General features: G+C 39.1%; 1 protein-coding gene across 2 annotated transcripts in view; it reads left to right on the top strand.

Annotated features, from left to right (window-relative positions):
* Window positions 1-17,023, top strand: part of NAALAD2 (N-acetylated alpha-linked acidic dipeptidase 2) — a 34,503-nt gene extending 17,480 nt beyond the window's left edge. Inside the window, exons 13-19 of one of the 2 annotated variants that reach the window (XM_072855098.1) lie at window positions 1,502-1,569; window positions 6,237-6,328; window positions 7,776-7,866; window positions 8,560-8,824; window positions 12,078-12,159; window positions 14,027-14,119; window positions 15,805-17,023. In XM_072855098.1, coding sequence (XP_072711199.1) covers window positions 1,502-1,569; window positions 6,237-6,328; window positions 7,776-7,866; window positions 8,560-8,824; window positions 12,078-12,159; window positions 14,027-14,119; window positions 15,805-15,994 — 881 coding nt within the window. In that variant the 3' untranslated portion in view covers window positions 15,995-17,023. Of the gene's footprint in view, window positions 1-1,501; window positions 1,570-6,236; window positions 6,329-7,775; window positions 7,871-8,559; window positions 8,825-12,077; window positions 12,160-14,026; window positions 14,120-15,804 lie in introns of both variants that reach the window. The other variant, XM_072855104.1, reaches the window with a different exon arrangement.
* The last annotated feature ends 245 nt before the right edge of the window (window positions 17,024-17,268 follow it).

Below are 17,268 nucleotides of genomic sequence, written 5' to 3'. Positions count from 1 at the left end.
AGCATGGATGGTAACACATATTTTTTAGTTGGTTTGCAGCCAACATGCTGCTGCCTTAACAATTTTCTTCTAAATCTTGATTATTCAAACATGTCTCTTGCTTCATGCATTAAAGAAAATGTGAAAGTAAAACCACTGGAAAAGAAATATGTAATAAGGAAAAGAATACCATATTCAGTGTACTGTTTTAAGTATCTTGGACATCTTTCACCTGACTGAGCATTAAAATCCCCTGTAGAGCCATAGCATCCATGTACTCTGCCAATTATTTTGTTCATCATCATACATTCTCCACAGCACTTCTTATGCCACGTTTTGGACAGCAAATTATTTCTATTCATTGTCCTTTAGCAATGAAAAGAAGAATAGTGGGTCATCCTTTTGAGCATTTTTGTGACTTTAATTTCCAGTTCTCAAATATAGACTCTCCTTGGAAACATTATTAACATTATCTAGTATTTTTTCCATCATCATGGGATTTTTCTGTAATTGTCAGTCTAGTCCTCTTGTGAGTACACACTGTGCAAAGGATGACCCAAAGGTCTAAAGCCATATCAAAACCTAATAACTGTGTTATCTGAGAGCTTATGTTTTATATCAAAGCCTTCTCACTCCTCTTCCCCTCTTTGTTGTTGTCCGTATTTGAGGGCAGAGGTGTTTGCCCAGCTGCTGTCCCGTGGCTGTAATCTGTAGAGAAGATTGCTTTACGCTCTTGCCTGCCTCAAAAATGGTGGTAGTTTCTTTTCAATGGGGTCTTGCTGCTGTAACTGACAACTTCAGTATGAAATACTTACCTATCTCAACATAGCCCGCAGGCAGTGTGGAAAACTCATGGGTGTAAAGTGTAGAAGCCACAGCGTGGTGGTAAAAGGGGAGGTTTAGGAGACAGTAGATGAAAACATTACTCTGCATCTTTGTTGCCTCCTATTTGGGTGAGACTTAGTCCCGAAATACAAAATGCCAAATGTCTTGCAAGTCTCTTACTCAGAAGATGACCTGTCTTTCAGATACAGTCTGGAAAAACATTGAAAAAGTCCTCTTTATGATAAAAGAAGAAGCAGCTGCATTGAAAGACTTCTTAGAATGTCTTGCAGGGAATATGTCTTTCCTCCTGCACTGTTCCTGAATGCACCAACTTTATTTTTAACATCCTACAAAAAGTAGGATGTTACCATTGCCTTCTGTTTAACACAAGCTTCAGGGGGAGTATGAGTGACAAGGGCTTGTAGCTAATGAGGGATAGTTGGGCATATTTTAGAACCATGGGAAGGCTTACATTACTGTGTATGTAGTATAACCAATGCATCATTGTTGTGTAGTAGCAGTAGCTTATACAAAGTGACCAAGTAGTCTATCTCTGTATATATTCTGAGGCAAGATCTAAATTCTTGCCTTGAAGTCAAGAAGTTTGTCTAAGAAAGGACTGCAGGGTTTAATCCATTAAAAAGGTAATGTCACTGGTACGCGAAGGGAGAATTTCCATGTCTTTGTTCATTTTCAGGCAACTACACATTAAGAGTTGACTGCACCCCTCTTCTCTACAAACTGGTGTATAATCTGACAAAAGAGGTACAGAATCAGAGTGTCTATTATTTGTGACTTTCTAATAATGTAAAACTGAGAGTTTACTGGATAAAATTGGATTATTGACTAATGCTGGATTTATCTCATCGCTGTGCTGGAAGAATCTTGATCCCACCAAAATCAATAGCAAAACATCCTGTCAGTGGTACACAGCCCAGGCTCATGGTTCCTCAGTATTCTTAGAAAGGTTGCGATATGTCACTGACATAAATGGAATATTATTTGTAATATATAGTAAAAATAATAATAATAAAAACAAAATAATAAAACACTTGAGCAAGATCAATTCTCTAAAGCGATAAGCATTCAAGGAAATAAATTGCATTTTAAATTTCCATTTCATGTGCAAAAGCAAATCTATTCATTTTCACATTGGCTAGCTACTATTTTCCCTCTGTCTGTTCCCCCTGAATCTCCTTCATATCTCACTGAGCCCCTGAAATACTGTGATAAATATTGAAGGATTGGGGAGGTTTTGTAGCAGGCCAGATGTATGGATTTGCATGAATACAAGTGGTCTAATCATGTCTCCTTTGCTTTCACCTCTCAGGATAAATTATCATAAGGCTGAAAGATTGTGGTCCACTAAAGCATGAAACTTCATTGGCCATATGAGGAGTTAACCAGATTAGGCACCTAGCATGAGCCATTGTCACTATCCTCAGATCTGGATTCATCTCAATTAACAGAAGACATCTCTGTCTGACTTAAGCAACGTAGGCTCCTTTTAAAGGCAATGGGTATAAGTACATACCTTTAGGATGAGATTCATTTGACCAAATGTGGTTGTCCACTCTTGTACCTACAGAACTCTCAAACTATTTTTTTCCCCTGATGTTAATGGAGCCCAAGTGACTTGGTCCAGTGTAAAAATCTGCACTGTAACTGCACTTGGTAGGATGATTCGAGCTATTAGTCTCCCATCCCATTAGATGCATTCATCCTGAGTTATTTTCAAATGCAGTACACTTTCTTTTAACACTGGAAATGCCATGGTTGGAATCTGGGTGGTTTATCTACACTATTCCCATGTTTTTATTTTCTTTTCTAAATTTTATTTTCTTATCAACTCTTTCTATCTTACTCTTTCTTCCTTGTGAGGGAAGAAGCTGTGCTTGTTCAAACATTAGCTGTGACACTTCACACACTGAAGGGCATTTTGTTTCGCCTATAAAAATTTCTACGTCCCGCGTGCTGCAGGGCCCTGGATAAAATACTTTACTTTCTGTCTGCGTCAAGCCACTTACCCAGGGATACGTTTTTCTGCAAAAGATAAACAAAGTAAAAAAATGCTCTGGGCTAAAAATAGTACCTCACTCTTGATCTTAAGTCAACTTTTCAACTATTGCTGGGTTTGAGTAGAAAACTTCCATTAAACTACCATATGAAGTACTCGAGACTGGCTTTTTTGAACATTTTCCTACTCAGTGTTATTTAATCTTTTAACAGTAGAAGCATGATATAAACAACAGAAAGCATGACAACTATTCCATAATTCCATGCTGTTTCCTTGCTAAAAAGCTCCTAGAAGTACATTATAGTCATCCATATTCTTCATAGCTTCATTTGTAAAGGGGATTATTTTATGGTAGAGAGTTGTCAGCGAAAAGTCTGACTATTCCCTGAGCTCCTTAAAGCTACCGTTGGTACAACTTAGGTTTTTTTTTCTTGTTAGCTTGTTATAGACAAAACCCACAACTACTTTTTCTTTTCTGTTGTTCCACAGAGCAGGATTCTGCAGCAACATTCTGATTCTCTGCTGTTCTCTGCTTTCTGTACACAGTCAAGGAGCACTTTCCCCAGTTTTCTTGTATCATATTGTCTCTGTCCAAAGAATCTCATCTGCAGTCCTTTTTTTCTTTTTACTCTTTTTTTTCACTATCTTGCTAAATAAATTTGAGACACTCCTTGCCACATTTCTCTAGAGGAGTGTTTTCCTCTTTTCTTACTACTAAACCTGGGACTGCCTCTTATCTTTTTGAAAAACAAAATCATGGTTCAATTTTTACAGTGATTCAACATTGTAGTTTTCATTTCCCAACCGTCTTTAATTTACCAGTGTTGATGTGCCACCAGTGAGCTTCAGTAATCCATAAATCGCAGGCTGTGAAACCTTTCTTTAGAATACTTACACTCTTTTGAACTTTTCTGTAAGATCATTCATAGAGATTGTTGGACTTTTCCCAAGGAAAAAGATGTTTTGATGGATCCTTGGAGAGAAGTCAGGGATACCAAAGTGCATTTGCTGAAGGACCACTTCTAACTAGGACGCCATTTTTGTTGGCATAGAAACATGTATACAGATGACTGATAGACCCTGTAGAAATGTGGCACATCTTTCACTTGACTCATTGCTTCTAGCATCACAGAATAAAATTCATTTAAGGGTTCAAACATCTTTATTCTCCAGGTCTCTAAAAATACCAGTGAATTGGAGTAGCGAAAGAAGGAGAGAAACTAAAGCAACAGCTAGAACAGGGTAGCTCTGTTTTGCAGAGGGATCTGCTTAATTTTCTTTATTCTTTTTTTCTTCACTTGAATTTAGGTAGCCTCTTATAAAGATAACCAAAGACTACCGTCTGTGCCTTTGCTAATCAGTTGTATCTTTTTCACTAATTGAAAAAAACCCTAATTTCTGTAAGGGCTAGAAGGGCTAAGGCAGAATGATTATATTTGTAGTTTTGCTATTTCAACTGCAATGCATTTCGTTTTCGATGACATTGGGCAGCTAGATGTACACATCAAAGCCTCAACCCATTAAGTCTTTGCATATCCTGGTTGTTAGTTTCTTGAATAGGACTAAGTGAGAAGTCCTGTGCACCTCAGGAGGCCTAGTTAATTCTTGGAAACAGCATAAATGGAACTGAAATATTCCCTATGCTTTGCATTAGGCTTTTGCATGGGATTGAATTTCATTCAGAAAGCCCAGTATGTGAAAGAACATTAGTGCAGATGTGGGTGAGTATGCATGTCCAAAATAAAGTTATTTCTGTTCATATTAAAGAGTCCAACATCCAACTATCCAAGATCCCAAGACCTCTTTGCTCTTCTGGTTTTTTAGTGAGCTGCTTCTCACCAAAAAAATGTAGTGTACACATGAAGTGTCGTCTTTCAAGGGGTTCTGCATTTAAGTGTGGTCCTCAGCATACAGATGGGACATTTAGCTGTTGAAAGTCTTTTTTGGCGCTGCTCTACTGCTAGGCTTTAGACAATTGGTCACCACCAGCCAGCGTCTGCAATAGTTCAACTCCAATTCCCCTGTTCTGATCACCACTTCTTACTTTGTATTTATACTTAAAGAACTCTGCATCTTCCCTTGAGGTAGCAGTAAGCTTATGCTGATTCTAGATTTGGATCTAAGTCAGGGCAAACAGTATGTTTTACTAGGCTCTCAGTGTTATAAGAAAAAGCTGGCCAATGGGTTTTACATAACCAGAGCTGTCAGAATAACATCTCTGCCAGAGCATGGAGTACTTTTACTCCCATATGTCAGAGTTCAGCTTGCTCTTATTAATGTGCCATTTTCAATTTAGCCCTAGAACTTGAACAAAGTGCCCTGAAAATGACAGCAGCAAAGCAGTTGCTTCACAAAGTTGTTATTTATCTGCTAGCTGCTGACATAATCTCAGAGGTCAGAACTCCTTGGATTTTCAATTTGGAGTCTGTATGTTTTTCGATGCAGGATTTAAGTCTTGACAATACTGTGGGACCATGTATCTAGCCATGAGCATTTATGCTTTGTATTTTGGGAAAAAAAAAAAAAATCCCAATCCTCTGCACATCATAAACAATCTTGTATTTAAAGGACCATGTCTATTAAAGATTGTTTAAGTATAGCTGGAGACCAGGACCAGAGTCTTGATTTATTTTTACCTCTGCCACTGATTTTGTAAGAGCTTTGGTGAACTAATTTTATACTCTTTCATAGTTTTCCTGGCTGTAAGATAGCTTTACTAATACTAAAACATATTCCATCCTGGTTAGATAGCTTTTCAATTTTTTTAAGGTAAGGGTGGGACCTACATTTGTACATACAGTGTCTTGCACAATGGTGCTCCAGTCTTGGTTGAGTCCCCTTGCCACTGCTGTAATATAGTTAATGGCGGGTTTTGACTCTTCCTTCTAGCACAATTCTTTTTTACCCTTTCCATAGCAAAAAGCAGTCAAATTTCAGACTCAGCCTGTTGAGAGAATATTGCTGCTGTGCAGGGCAAACCTCCACAGGGTTAGGGCTCTCGTCTCCCCTTGCCTGCTGAAAGGAAAGCAGTTGGGGCACCCTGGCTGCTGGAGGAACTCCACAGTGCTACATATGCTGGTGTGTGTGTACATACACAGTGCAATAATAGGGTGGTAAGAAGTCCTAGAAATCTGCAGGATCCACTTCCCACAGAAGTGGATGAGCTCCAGCTAGTGTCCTTGAGCTTTCCCCTTGCTCTTCCCCACTATCTGTGGCTGGTTCCAAGTGCCTGTGAGAAGCTCGCCGTGGCTGGGAATCCATAAATGTATGTGACAAATGTAAATAGTGTATGTGTACTTCCCTGCATGCAGCAATGCTGTTAATTAACGATGACGCAGGTAGCTGTAAAGGTCTCATTTGATACTGAAATAAGCTAGTGGTACTTCCGATGAGATTATAATCTTTTCCTCTCCAGATTTTAAGCCCTGATGAGGGTTATGAAAGTAAGTCTCTTTATGAGAGTTGGCTTGAGAAAGATCCTGCAACTGAAAATAATAGCTATCCCAGGTAAGTTGTTAATCTGGTTTTTTTCTTTCCCGATATTTTAATCATATTGTAGCATGGCTACTCTCCAGAATTTCTCAAGATGTGCTATTGATGACAGCAATACAAAACCTTTTAGTATAAGGTGACTCTCTAGCAGTATCTTTTAAAGTAAAATAAAATAAAATTTTATGACTTCTTATTTTAATGATGGTGACATCTATGTTTGCTGTAAAGTGAAACCTCACACTTTTAAAAGGCCTTTTATTAGTAGAAAAGCAATTTGGAAAGCAATCAAAAAAAGACCAGGGTGGGGAAAGAGTTCAAAATATAGTTTAATCACCCCACTAGATGAGATGATAATATCAAAATTGTTAGGATAAGCAAATGCTCATTTGAAAGAAACTGCCTAGAGCAGTAATTAAAAAGCTCTCATGATACTTATTCTTTGTTTATACAATGGATGTAAATGTAATGCATTACAAACCTATATCTGAAGGTATTAAAACTTCATGTTTGAAGGTATTAAAACTCCAAAACACTGTTTGAGCTTGTGACTTGTAGGGCTAAATCTTACTCACAAGGTGGCATTACTCACGTAAGGTAAATAGAACTGCCCTTTTGTGTGATTTGACCAAAATGTTCTGCATGTATTACCTTATCTTTCAGGCCCTGCTAAGATGAGCTTATAGATTTATTAGACTCATGGAGGTTTATTCATTTTGAAAAAGCTACCAGACCTGACCTTTCTCAATTGATACAAATAGTTCCTTGAAGAAATTTATAGTAACAGAAGAACTTGAGCTGGATTATTTTTCTTTTTTAGCTGAGAAACACCAATTATTCATCAGGCTAGACATATAAAGCTAAAACTTAATATAAAACTTAAATAAATATCTGAAAATACTTAGAATATTACATCTGCCTTTATTATCGTTTTCTTTTCCTCTGTCTTGCCACACCTACCCAGCAGATGGCAATATTTACTTGTAAGTAACAAATGCTAACTGTGTCTTCTGCAGTCGAAATTATTTATCAGTCTTTGATTCTACTGTGGAATATGCTAAGTGTATAAACACATCTGTCTTTACATATATTGCTGCCCAGTTTATATTAGTTTGGAAATAGATGACTAATGTTTTAAGATTGCAGAGGCATGTCTGATACAATTTTATGGCTCTTGTGCATAATGTGTACATTTTTTTTTAAATGCAGTCAGTAACACAAGCAGGATTGCTACCTTTGAAAGATCTTCCTAGTAATATAGGATACTGAATTAGTGTGGTAGAATAAAATCAGTTAGAGTAATTAAGTTTGCCACTCATCTAGTCTCTGATCTTACTAGTGCCCCTGATGTGCCCTCCAAAAGAATTGATCTCAATTTCTTTGAATAAAATCTGCATTTTGCACAAATTACTACCATACTATAAAGTAAGTGCTCTCACTAAGATGTTGTCTTTTCTACATGTAGAATAAACAAACTGGGATCAGGCAGTGATTTTGAAGCTTACTTTCAGCGACTGGGAATTGCATCAGGCAGAGTCCGTTATACCAAGAATAGGGTAAGTCTTCCAGATTGCTTGAAGAAGTTTGATAGTGCTGAGCCGTCATCTTTTAAAAGCATTTATTCAAAATTAATAAAAAATCTTCAAAGAATCTTTGGCTGGTTTTTATATCAGTGCCATTTTTTTAATTTAGCAAGAAACCTACATGTTTGGAGACTATAACATGTTACAGTGATGTGTATAGTCTATAGGCTGTCAAGATCACATAAAGATATTTATAGAATCTGATTGGAGGTCTATATTTCATCGCACCATACTATTAGTAGCCCCCTTAATATATAAGTCTTCCCTGATTGTGTTCAGAAGTAACTACACAAGATAAAAAGGGGCCATGATCGAGGATTTCTGCTATCCAAAACCCCAGGATTTCTGCTAACCCTGAGGATTTCTGCTATCCCTTTTTCACTTTTAGTGAAGGCAATCTCTGTACAATGGAACTGAAGGCAGGTCTGTGTAGATAGAGAGAAGGAAGCCTGTTCACTTAATCTTGTGCAACGGTCCATGGATCCAAGTTGTTTTAGTTTCCTAAAATGAACACACAAAAATGGAAGGATAGTAAATCGTGTTTTGTAGCAAATAGCTTTTTTGGTTTGGATACTGTGCAAAACATCATAGTCGTTAAGTGATCGATACATCCCTTAACTACAGTTAGAATATAGGACACTGACAAATTTGCTTGCTCTTTTTCAGAAAGCAGACAAATTCAGCAATTATCCTGTTTATCACACTGTGTATGAGACCTTTGAGTTAGTGGAAAAGTTTTATGACCCCACCTTCAAGAAACAGCTAACAATTGCCCAGTTACGAGGCAAACTGGTTTATGAACTGGCAGATTCCCAGGTCATTCCATTCGACTGTAGAGATTATGGAGAAGCCTTAAAAGGATATAGCAATAGAATTTATAATTTGGCCAAGAAACATGAAGAACAGCTGAAAACTTACAAAGTATTGTTTGGTGAGTAATAGCCACAAGACTATTTCTTAAGTGCATTAATTTGAATGATGCAAAGACACATTATATCTGTTACAGCTCTGAAATGGAATTCCTTACTTTCCTGTTTCAATTCTGCCATCATAATAAAGAGCGTCTATTTTTTTTTTTCTAAACATAACACAGGTTTAACACATTATAGAGAATAATGTGTTATAAACATTTTAATGCTTATTACTAATTATGGTCATTATTACAGTGCTCATGACCAGTCATGGACCACAATCAAATGCAGAACATAGAGATATATCAGCCTGCTTCTCACTTTCTTGCTTGAAAAAGAAGACAAGTTAAATGTTTATGGCAACCGCCTGGAACTTGAGCGGCACAGGTGCCCATTCCTCCTCAGCCAAAGACTTCATCTGACCCTGGGAAACTTGCTTACCATCTGTCTCAGTGCCTGGCTACCACTTTTAGGCAACAGAAGCACTTCTCTAACTCTTCTGCATAAATACATCCATTTGCTGAGTACTCGAACACATTGCAATGAAGCAAATAAAACAGGTCGGAAGCAGCAGAGTGCTCTGGATCCCAGGCTAGGATAGCTTCCACAGTAATTTTCTTTCTCTCCCTCTCTCTTCTTTTTTCTTCTTGCCTCATTCACCCCTTGTGTTTCTGTACCAAGGAGGATTTTCAGTCAGTCCTAATTCGCTTGCTATCCGAGGGACTCATGGTTTACAGACATACACTAGCTCTTTGGAGATGCAGTACTCTTTCAGGTTGTGTGAAACATTAGAAGTAACTCAAATCGAATCCTCATTTTGGGAAAATTAAAAATGATGTTTAAAACTTCATGTAATACCTTAGATGAAAAATTATTGACTATTTTGAAAAGTCGCCCTTTTTTGTAAAAAGGCCACTCAAGACAGGAAGCCTTGCATGATGGATCACCTGGTCCGAGATTTTGCATAACACATGGATTTATTTCCATACGTTCTTGTGTTTACTGCAACATACCTTGTAAGGAAACACCAAGTCTGGATTTTCTTTTTGCAGGAGTAGAACATCTACCAAAATTTCTGTTAAATCATTTATTTTCATTGTTTGGGTTTCTTTCTCATTTCAGGTTCGAACTTGCCCAAACTACCTTCTGACCAATGCATTGATTTTTGTTCCTAGATTCTAGAAGCAATCTAGTTTTTTGCTTTTCCCCCCCCAAGTATCGTTTAAGACTCTCCTTAATAACTTTATAGATGTGTCATTTTGACCAGTTTTTTACAAGGCATATTTTTTAGTCTGAAAAGACTCTTCTCTGATGCCTGATCAGTTTTAAATTATTTATTGAATAAAAATATAATTTTTAATTTTTGTTTATTCTGTTACACCAGAGTGCATTAAAATGTGTAGGTAGTTTTTACAATACTGTGAAAATTAAAATTAATTTCACTCAGAATTTTCATAGAATTGCCTATTGACAACACTGAATGTCAGAAAATTGTTACTTAAGCCTGAATAAATCATATAATTCTCCTTCAAAATAATAGATTAAGGTTTTTATTTGCCTTTGGATTCACATTTCAGCTGCTCCTCTGCAACAATGAAGGCTGGAAACCTTTTTTCATTAAATATGTACTTGTAGGCATATGCTATCAGGAACTAAGGTTTGCAGGGAGAAAAAAAAAAAAGTGATATCTTCTAAAAAACCCAACACTGAATAGCTAGTGAACACAAGCACACATTCTCTTACATATTTTCAGATGACCTTTCTTTTTTTTCTCTTAAATCCCCTCCTACTGCTTCTGAAATATAATCTGTTGCCATGATATAACCATGATGTCAGCAGGGCAGAACTCTGTCTGCTGGCAAACTTATAACTATGGCCACAGTTGTGGACAAGTGTAAATTCTCACCCTCACAAGGTGACATGGGTCTGTCTATACTGCAGTCCGTAAACAGGTCGCATACATAAAATCTGTGCCTCTAATTATGTAAACTAAACAAAAATATTAATACAAGAACAAGCAAGTGTAGGCTGGTGATGAATAAATAAGTTTGCTAGAAATAGAAGGGCAAACGAGACTGCAGAACAGCTTTCAACGGGAGACCTGGGAACAGAAAGCCTATCACATTAAAATAGTGTGATAAATTTATAAACAGTGAAGGTCCATAACTGCCAACAGAGGACTGGATTTAGGAGATGACCTAATCTTATGCCCCATATTCCTATATGATCAAAGAGAAGATACTCTGGTTTATCTAAAGTTTTATGAAAATTGTGAGCAAAATCTACAAGTTGTAAATCTTCCTTCTTTGTAATTGAGTTGCATTTTGGTAAGGTCAGAAGTTCTTCTCCTGGTAACACCCACCTTTTACTTATTCTCCAAAAATTAGTTGTATGAATTGATAATTTTCCCAGGTCTGTATTAAATACACCCTTCCACAGGAAAATCATCACAGCAGATATTGTCATTAAAAGAAAGGCCTGCTGCTTCTTTGGCTAAGTTATTCCACATGGCTAAATTATTCCACTCTGTCCCTCCCATACTGCCAGGGACAGAGCAGGAAAAAGCAACTGACTTACCCACCAGCCTGCCTGCACAGTCAGGCATAACAGGCAAAAATCCTGGGGTCTGAGTAGCAGCACTGTGGGATGGCATGCAGGGTCAAGGCAGAGACATCTCCTATGCTGTAACTCTAGTGCACATGTGGAGCAAGGACGGGACTTAGCTACTTCAGTCTACCTTGTCTTTCACTGTGTTTCATGACAGTTGTGTCTTTTATGCCTCACCTAATACTATTCAATATACATATCACACTCTTCTGTTATGATATGAATAGGACATAATGATCCAAGAGGGAAATCCTGCCGTCCTTCCACAGCCTGCTGGAAGAGCTGGTATTTTTGATGTAAGGCAGGTTTTTTATACCTAAACGCTGCAGTGCACCCCTTTGTTAAAAAGGGAACTGCAGAGTTCTCCATTTGCAATGCCAGCCAGTCTTTTCCTTGCCAGGCAGAGGGAAGATGCATACTTGTGAAAGCTTTATCAAGCATTCTGCCTTATTGCTAGCCTCGTTGCACAAGGCCTTTGTCTATTACTGCTAGTAGTGCAGCTCTTTAAAGTCTGCACTAGGGCAACTAATGAATTATGGAAAGACAACAAAATTAATGCAATTATATGAGCAAAACAAATGTAGTTTTTCTCCCACTGGGCAACTGAAAGGTATATTGGGCTCAGCATATACTCTGAAGTTGTTCACAAAGTCCTTCCTTTTCTAGATCCTCTTTTTTCCGCTGTGGTGAACTTCTCAAAGGCTGCTGCTGAATTTCACAGGAGACTTGAGCAACTTGACAAGAAAGAGTAAGTACAAAACCCTATATATATATATATGTATGTATATCTGCCTTAGGTACCCAGGGCAGCAGTTCTTTGTTTCCAGTGACTACACAAGGAGTCTCTCTGGTTAGTGTACAATAGAGCCCTTGAACTCTGAGACAGGCAATATCTGCTAATATGAATTCTGTTTCCCATGATGAATAGTATCATCTATAGAGCTTATTACTAGTATCAGCTGGTCATTAAAATGATCGTAATATATGGAAAGGCAGGTAGCAGTAAAAGTTAAAGTTGGTCTGATCTCTGTATTTAGACATCTACACTTGAGTGTTGTAGGTGATGCCAGAATTCGTACTTTCATCACACCTCAAAGAGACAGCGTGATGCTTCAGAGCATCTAAGACAAAGAATCATAGAATGGTTTGGGTTGGAAGGGACCTTAAAGATCACCTAGTTCCAACCCCCCTGCCATGGTCAGGGACTCCTTCCACTAGACCACGTTGCTCAAAGCCCCATCCAACACTCAAACACTTCCAGGGATGGGGCATCCACAACTTTTCTGGGCAACCTGTTCCAGTGTCTCACCACCCTCATAGTGAAGAATTTCTTCCATGTAGCTAATCTAAATCTACCTTCTTTCAGTTTAAAGCCATTACCCCTTGTCCTATCACTACATGCCCTTGTAAAAGGTCCCTCTCCAGCTTTCTTGTAGGCCCCCTTCAGGTACTGGAAGGCCGCTATAAGATCTCCCCTGAGCCTTCTCTTCTCCAGGCTGAACAACCCCAACTCTCTTGGCCTTTCCTCATAGGAGAGGGGCTCCAGCACTCTGATCATCTTTGTGGCCTCCTCTGGACTCCCTCCAACAGGTCCATGTCCTTCTTATGTTGGGGGCCCCAGAGCTGGACGCAGTACTCCAGGTGGGGTCTCACCAGGGCAGAGTAGAGGGGCAGAATCACCTCCCTCGACCTGCTGGCCACGCTTCTTTTGATGCAGCCCAGGATATGGTTGGCTTTCTGGGCTGCGGGTGCACATTGCCGAGTTGTGTTGAGCTTCTCATCAGCCAACACCCCCAAGTCCTTCTCCTCAGGGCTGCTCTCAGTCCATTCTCTGCCCAGCCTGTATTTGTGCTTGGGATTGCCCCGACCCTTGTGCAGGACCTTGCACTTGGCCTTGTTGAACTTCATGAGGTTTGCACGGGCCCACCTCTCAAGCCTGTCAAGGTCCCTCTGGATAGCATCCCTTCCCTCCAGCATGTCGACCACACCACACAGCTTAGTGTCGTTGGCAAACTTGCTGAAGGTGCACTCAATCCCACTGTCCATGTCGCCGACAAAGATGTTAAACAGCAGTGGTTCTGTATGATCCATGTGATGCTTGCAAACACAAGGGCTCTATGGTACTCCCATCCCTCTGAGTGCAGTGCCTGGAGGCCAGGTGCTCCTAGGCACCTAGTATGGTACCAGATAGTTGTATTTAGGCAAATGAATCCCATCCTTACTATGTTACTGTATAACATTAGAGTGGGAGTTGGGACACTTGGCTTATCGATGGACACCAAAATCTAGGTATCGTCATCTTGACCTAAATCTCAGCCTTCCTCTCCCCTCTGTTAAGTGCAATCTCTCTAGTGCCATTTAGTACTAAGCAAGTATCTGACACTCTCAGAAAGTTTCCCATTTTATTTTTTGCATAGTGTGAAATCTTGTAGTTGAGTTTTCTAACACAGAAATCCTAATGCATTAATATAACATGTATTGAATACCTCCATTTGCAAAACCTAGAGACCATCTTTGTCATTTATTTTTCTGTCCAAAGAAAAGGAAGTGTTTAAATGAAACTGGGAAGTCATGTTTCCTCATCTGTGAAACATTTCTGTCTCCATTTTCTGCAGTCCAGTTGCAGTGCGAATCATGAACGATCAGCTGATGTTTATAGAAAGAGCTTTCATTGATCCTCTTGGCTTACCAGGAAGGAAGTTTTACAGGTGAGGCAATAAGTTTCTTGACCAGCTGTCTAAGACACTGTATTTTTGCAGGCAAACCCCACCCTAACTGACTGGTCAGTTGAACTGCTGTGTAGGCCTCATATAGGAATTACAGCTCAACAGATTCTATTTTAGGTATAATACAGTGAGTAGTGGATTTTGTTTATAACCCCCAAGGAGAACTCCTTGGCTGCACCAGTCTTGTGGTGCCTAATTCCTCTTCTTGGGTCTGGAACTCTGTTTTTATTAGCCATCATACTCTGTGAGTTTTATTTGCAGGTGTGTAGTACTACTTCTGGGGTACTTACCACTTGCTCTTTTAAATCTGTACAAAGTGCGGATTCAGTGGAGAATCAACTGTATGGAAAAAAAGGGTAAACAAAGGTAGAGTAAAAGGGAGAAGAGGATGAGAACAGATGTGTAGTGAGGGTCAGGTGAAGAGAGAAGTCATGAAGAGAGAGCTTGGAGGGAGTGACCTTTGAGCACGGGATAGATAAAGGCCCATGAGCTGTGCTGCAGAGTCCCATCTGTCCCAGCTTTGGCTGCTTCTATAGGTGCTCCTATTAGCTTAAATCATTCACTAGTTATTCCTGAAGTTTCCTCTCTACAAGCATGTGGGCCTGGAGAAAGACAATGTCCGGTGCACCACAATACCCTTTATAGAAACCCAGTGCATTTATTAGTAACACTTGACAAGAAACTAGCTTCCAGTGTCACGTGTGTGACTACCTCACTTTACTCTCTGTATTCCCCTTTTCTTAATGACTGGATATATCTGACTCACTGAGTGATGGCTTTCACACCAAGCCAGAAGTCCCTCAGGCAGGTAGAATTGAGAATTCCACTTCCATCCTCCTAGGATAAACTCTTGTTTACGCTTTTGGAAGAATGAAATGGTTGTTATCTGCAGTTCTTCTTGTTGAGTGTTAAGGTATCATTTAGAGCTGTCTGGATTTTTTTTTTACTTGCTTGCATTTATTAATGTAGTTTTAGTGTTTATTTTGATTTGGGGGGGCCTCTTTCACATCCTCTTTCACAAATGTGCTTTAATACTTCATACAAAAAACATGCATTTAAAAGCAGATCTGCAAGTATCCATTATTAAAAAAGAAAACCAACAAAACCAACTAACAAATAAAATTAAGTGATACTTTTCCCCTGTTCTGTTCCAATATAATCACTTCTTCTCTGAAGAGTTCATGCTCTTCTCAAGAATTCTCCCACAGATTTTTTTTCCCCTCTTTTCACATTCCTTTCCCAGATCTGCTGACCATCATTCAACTGCTTAGTTACTTTTGAGGTTTCTGTTCCACTTCTTCTCCCATTACTAGTTTTATTCCCTGCTCCGGACTACCACATTAGTTCAACAGGCTTGTTGAGCTCCCATTTTCAAAAAAATTAACATGGTTTCATTACTAATTGGACAAACGAATCATCTTTTCCCAAGGAGAAGGCTACCTGTCCTAAACTGTGCCCTTTCCCCTAGATTTTGCCCTTGGGGCTGCTTCCTCCTATCCTTTTAAAGACAGTTCCAGTTAGATTTCCTGTGTATTTAGTAAGTTCTGATCTTCACAGGATTCATAGTTGCTTTATGTAGCACCTATACAGTTCCCTACAATGAACATGCACACGGTTAATGGTTGTTTTATTTAGTATACCTACATTTTTTCCTTCTTTCCCCACAGACACATCATCTTTGCTCCAAGCAGTCACAACAAGTATGCTGGAGAGTCCTTCCCAGGGATCTATGATGCCATGTTTGATATTGAAAGCAAAGCAGATCAGCATGGAGCCTGGGAAGAAGTAAAGAGGCAGATTTCCATTGCAGCCTTCACTGTGCAGGCCGCAGCAGGGACACTGAAAGAAGTAGCATAGGATGATGGCTTCGAAAAGCTCAGTCAAATAGCAAAGTCTGAAATGCACTGTAGTCAGGCTACTAGAGTGACTCAGTCTCTTCGGACTGCCTTCCTATCTGAGTTTCCAACCTTCTGAATGCATGCAAGTGTACCGGTAGGGAGAGCAGGAGCTCTGTGTATCAGAGAACTCCTGAGCTAGAAATTACTGCTTCTCTGATGCTGACAAAACTGTAGCTTTAAGAACAACCCTACATGGAAGCAAATTTGGGGGTCGGGAGAAGGAAGAATCGGTTCCCAATTAGAGTTTTCTGAAAGATCTGCCAATTTTGAGGACCTGTTATTTTGGATGTACAATTACAAAACCAGTTATTTGCCATGCTACCTGTGAATCTTGTCCGTAGCAGTGATCAACAGCACACATTTCAAGAGAAAAAAAATAACACTTCTCAGCAGGTGCATTTTTCTTATTCTGATTATTACTTTTATAATATAAGACACCAAAGGCATCTTTGTATTTTAGAATCTATTCCGCAGGACTGGTGAGTGCTCATTATACTGCTTTGCTTTCTTTTCCTGGAAAAATAAAATACTGGCCCTCCTGCTGATTGCCAAAGCAGTACTAGCCATTCTTGATAATCAGAGAAAACAGCTGCTTATATGCAGAAATCCAAACGCATTTTCTTGGTGAGTGAGTGTCCATCCCTCTGAAAGACAGTGTGCACCTCCCTCCTTTGTATGAACTTGGAATATACAGCTTGTGGGGGATAACCAAAAGCTGGCCTTCCTGCTCCTTTTGGCACTTTCATTAGTCCCAAACCCATGGCAGCTTTTGTTCCTATTTTTCCTGGGAGATCTCTTTCATGCAGATGTCTTCTTCCAGCTGAGGGAGATGGAGGACATTGTCACTATTGGCATGGGGCTTGAAGTTATTCTGTCTTCAAATAAGGCCTGAATAGTTTCCCATCAGGAGCTGCATTTACATTCAAAGAGAAGCTGAAATGCATGAGAAGGGTAACTGTACAAAACTTTAATTTGTAAAAAAATTGATTCTTGCTTCATTTGCCCTTTAAATGTACTTCTCATCTACATGCTTACAACTAATAAAATTGCTAGAATTCTATTAAATCACATTCCAGTTTGTGGGAGCTGATAATAACCAATTTCTTCTCTTATGTAAAATATACTACAGTTTTTCTCACAACCATGAATCGCACCAGGTTGTGGGAATAAAATCCTTTTTGTTTTATGGGGAATACAACAGATATGGTACTAAAAAAAGACAGAATTAGAGAA

Source organism: Ciconia boyciana, chromosome 1 (assembly GCF_034638445.1).
Source record: "Ciconia boyciana chromosome 1, ASM3463844v1, whole genome shotgun sequence".
In the NCBI taxonomy this organism is placed as follows: domain Eukaryota; kingdom Metazoa; phylum Chordata; class Aves; order Ciconiiformes; family Ciconiidae; genus Ciconia; species Ciconia boyciana.
Note: the sequence above shows the minus strand (reverse complement) of the source record. Positions and strands in the feature narration are given on the sequence as shown.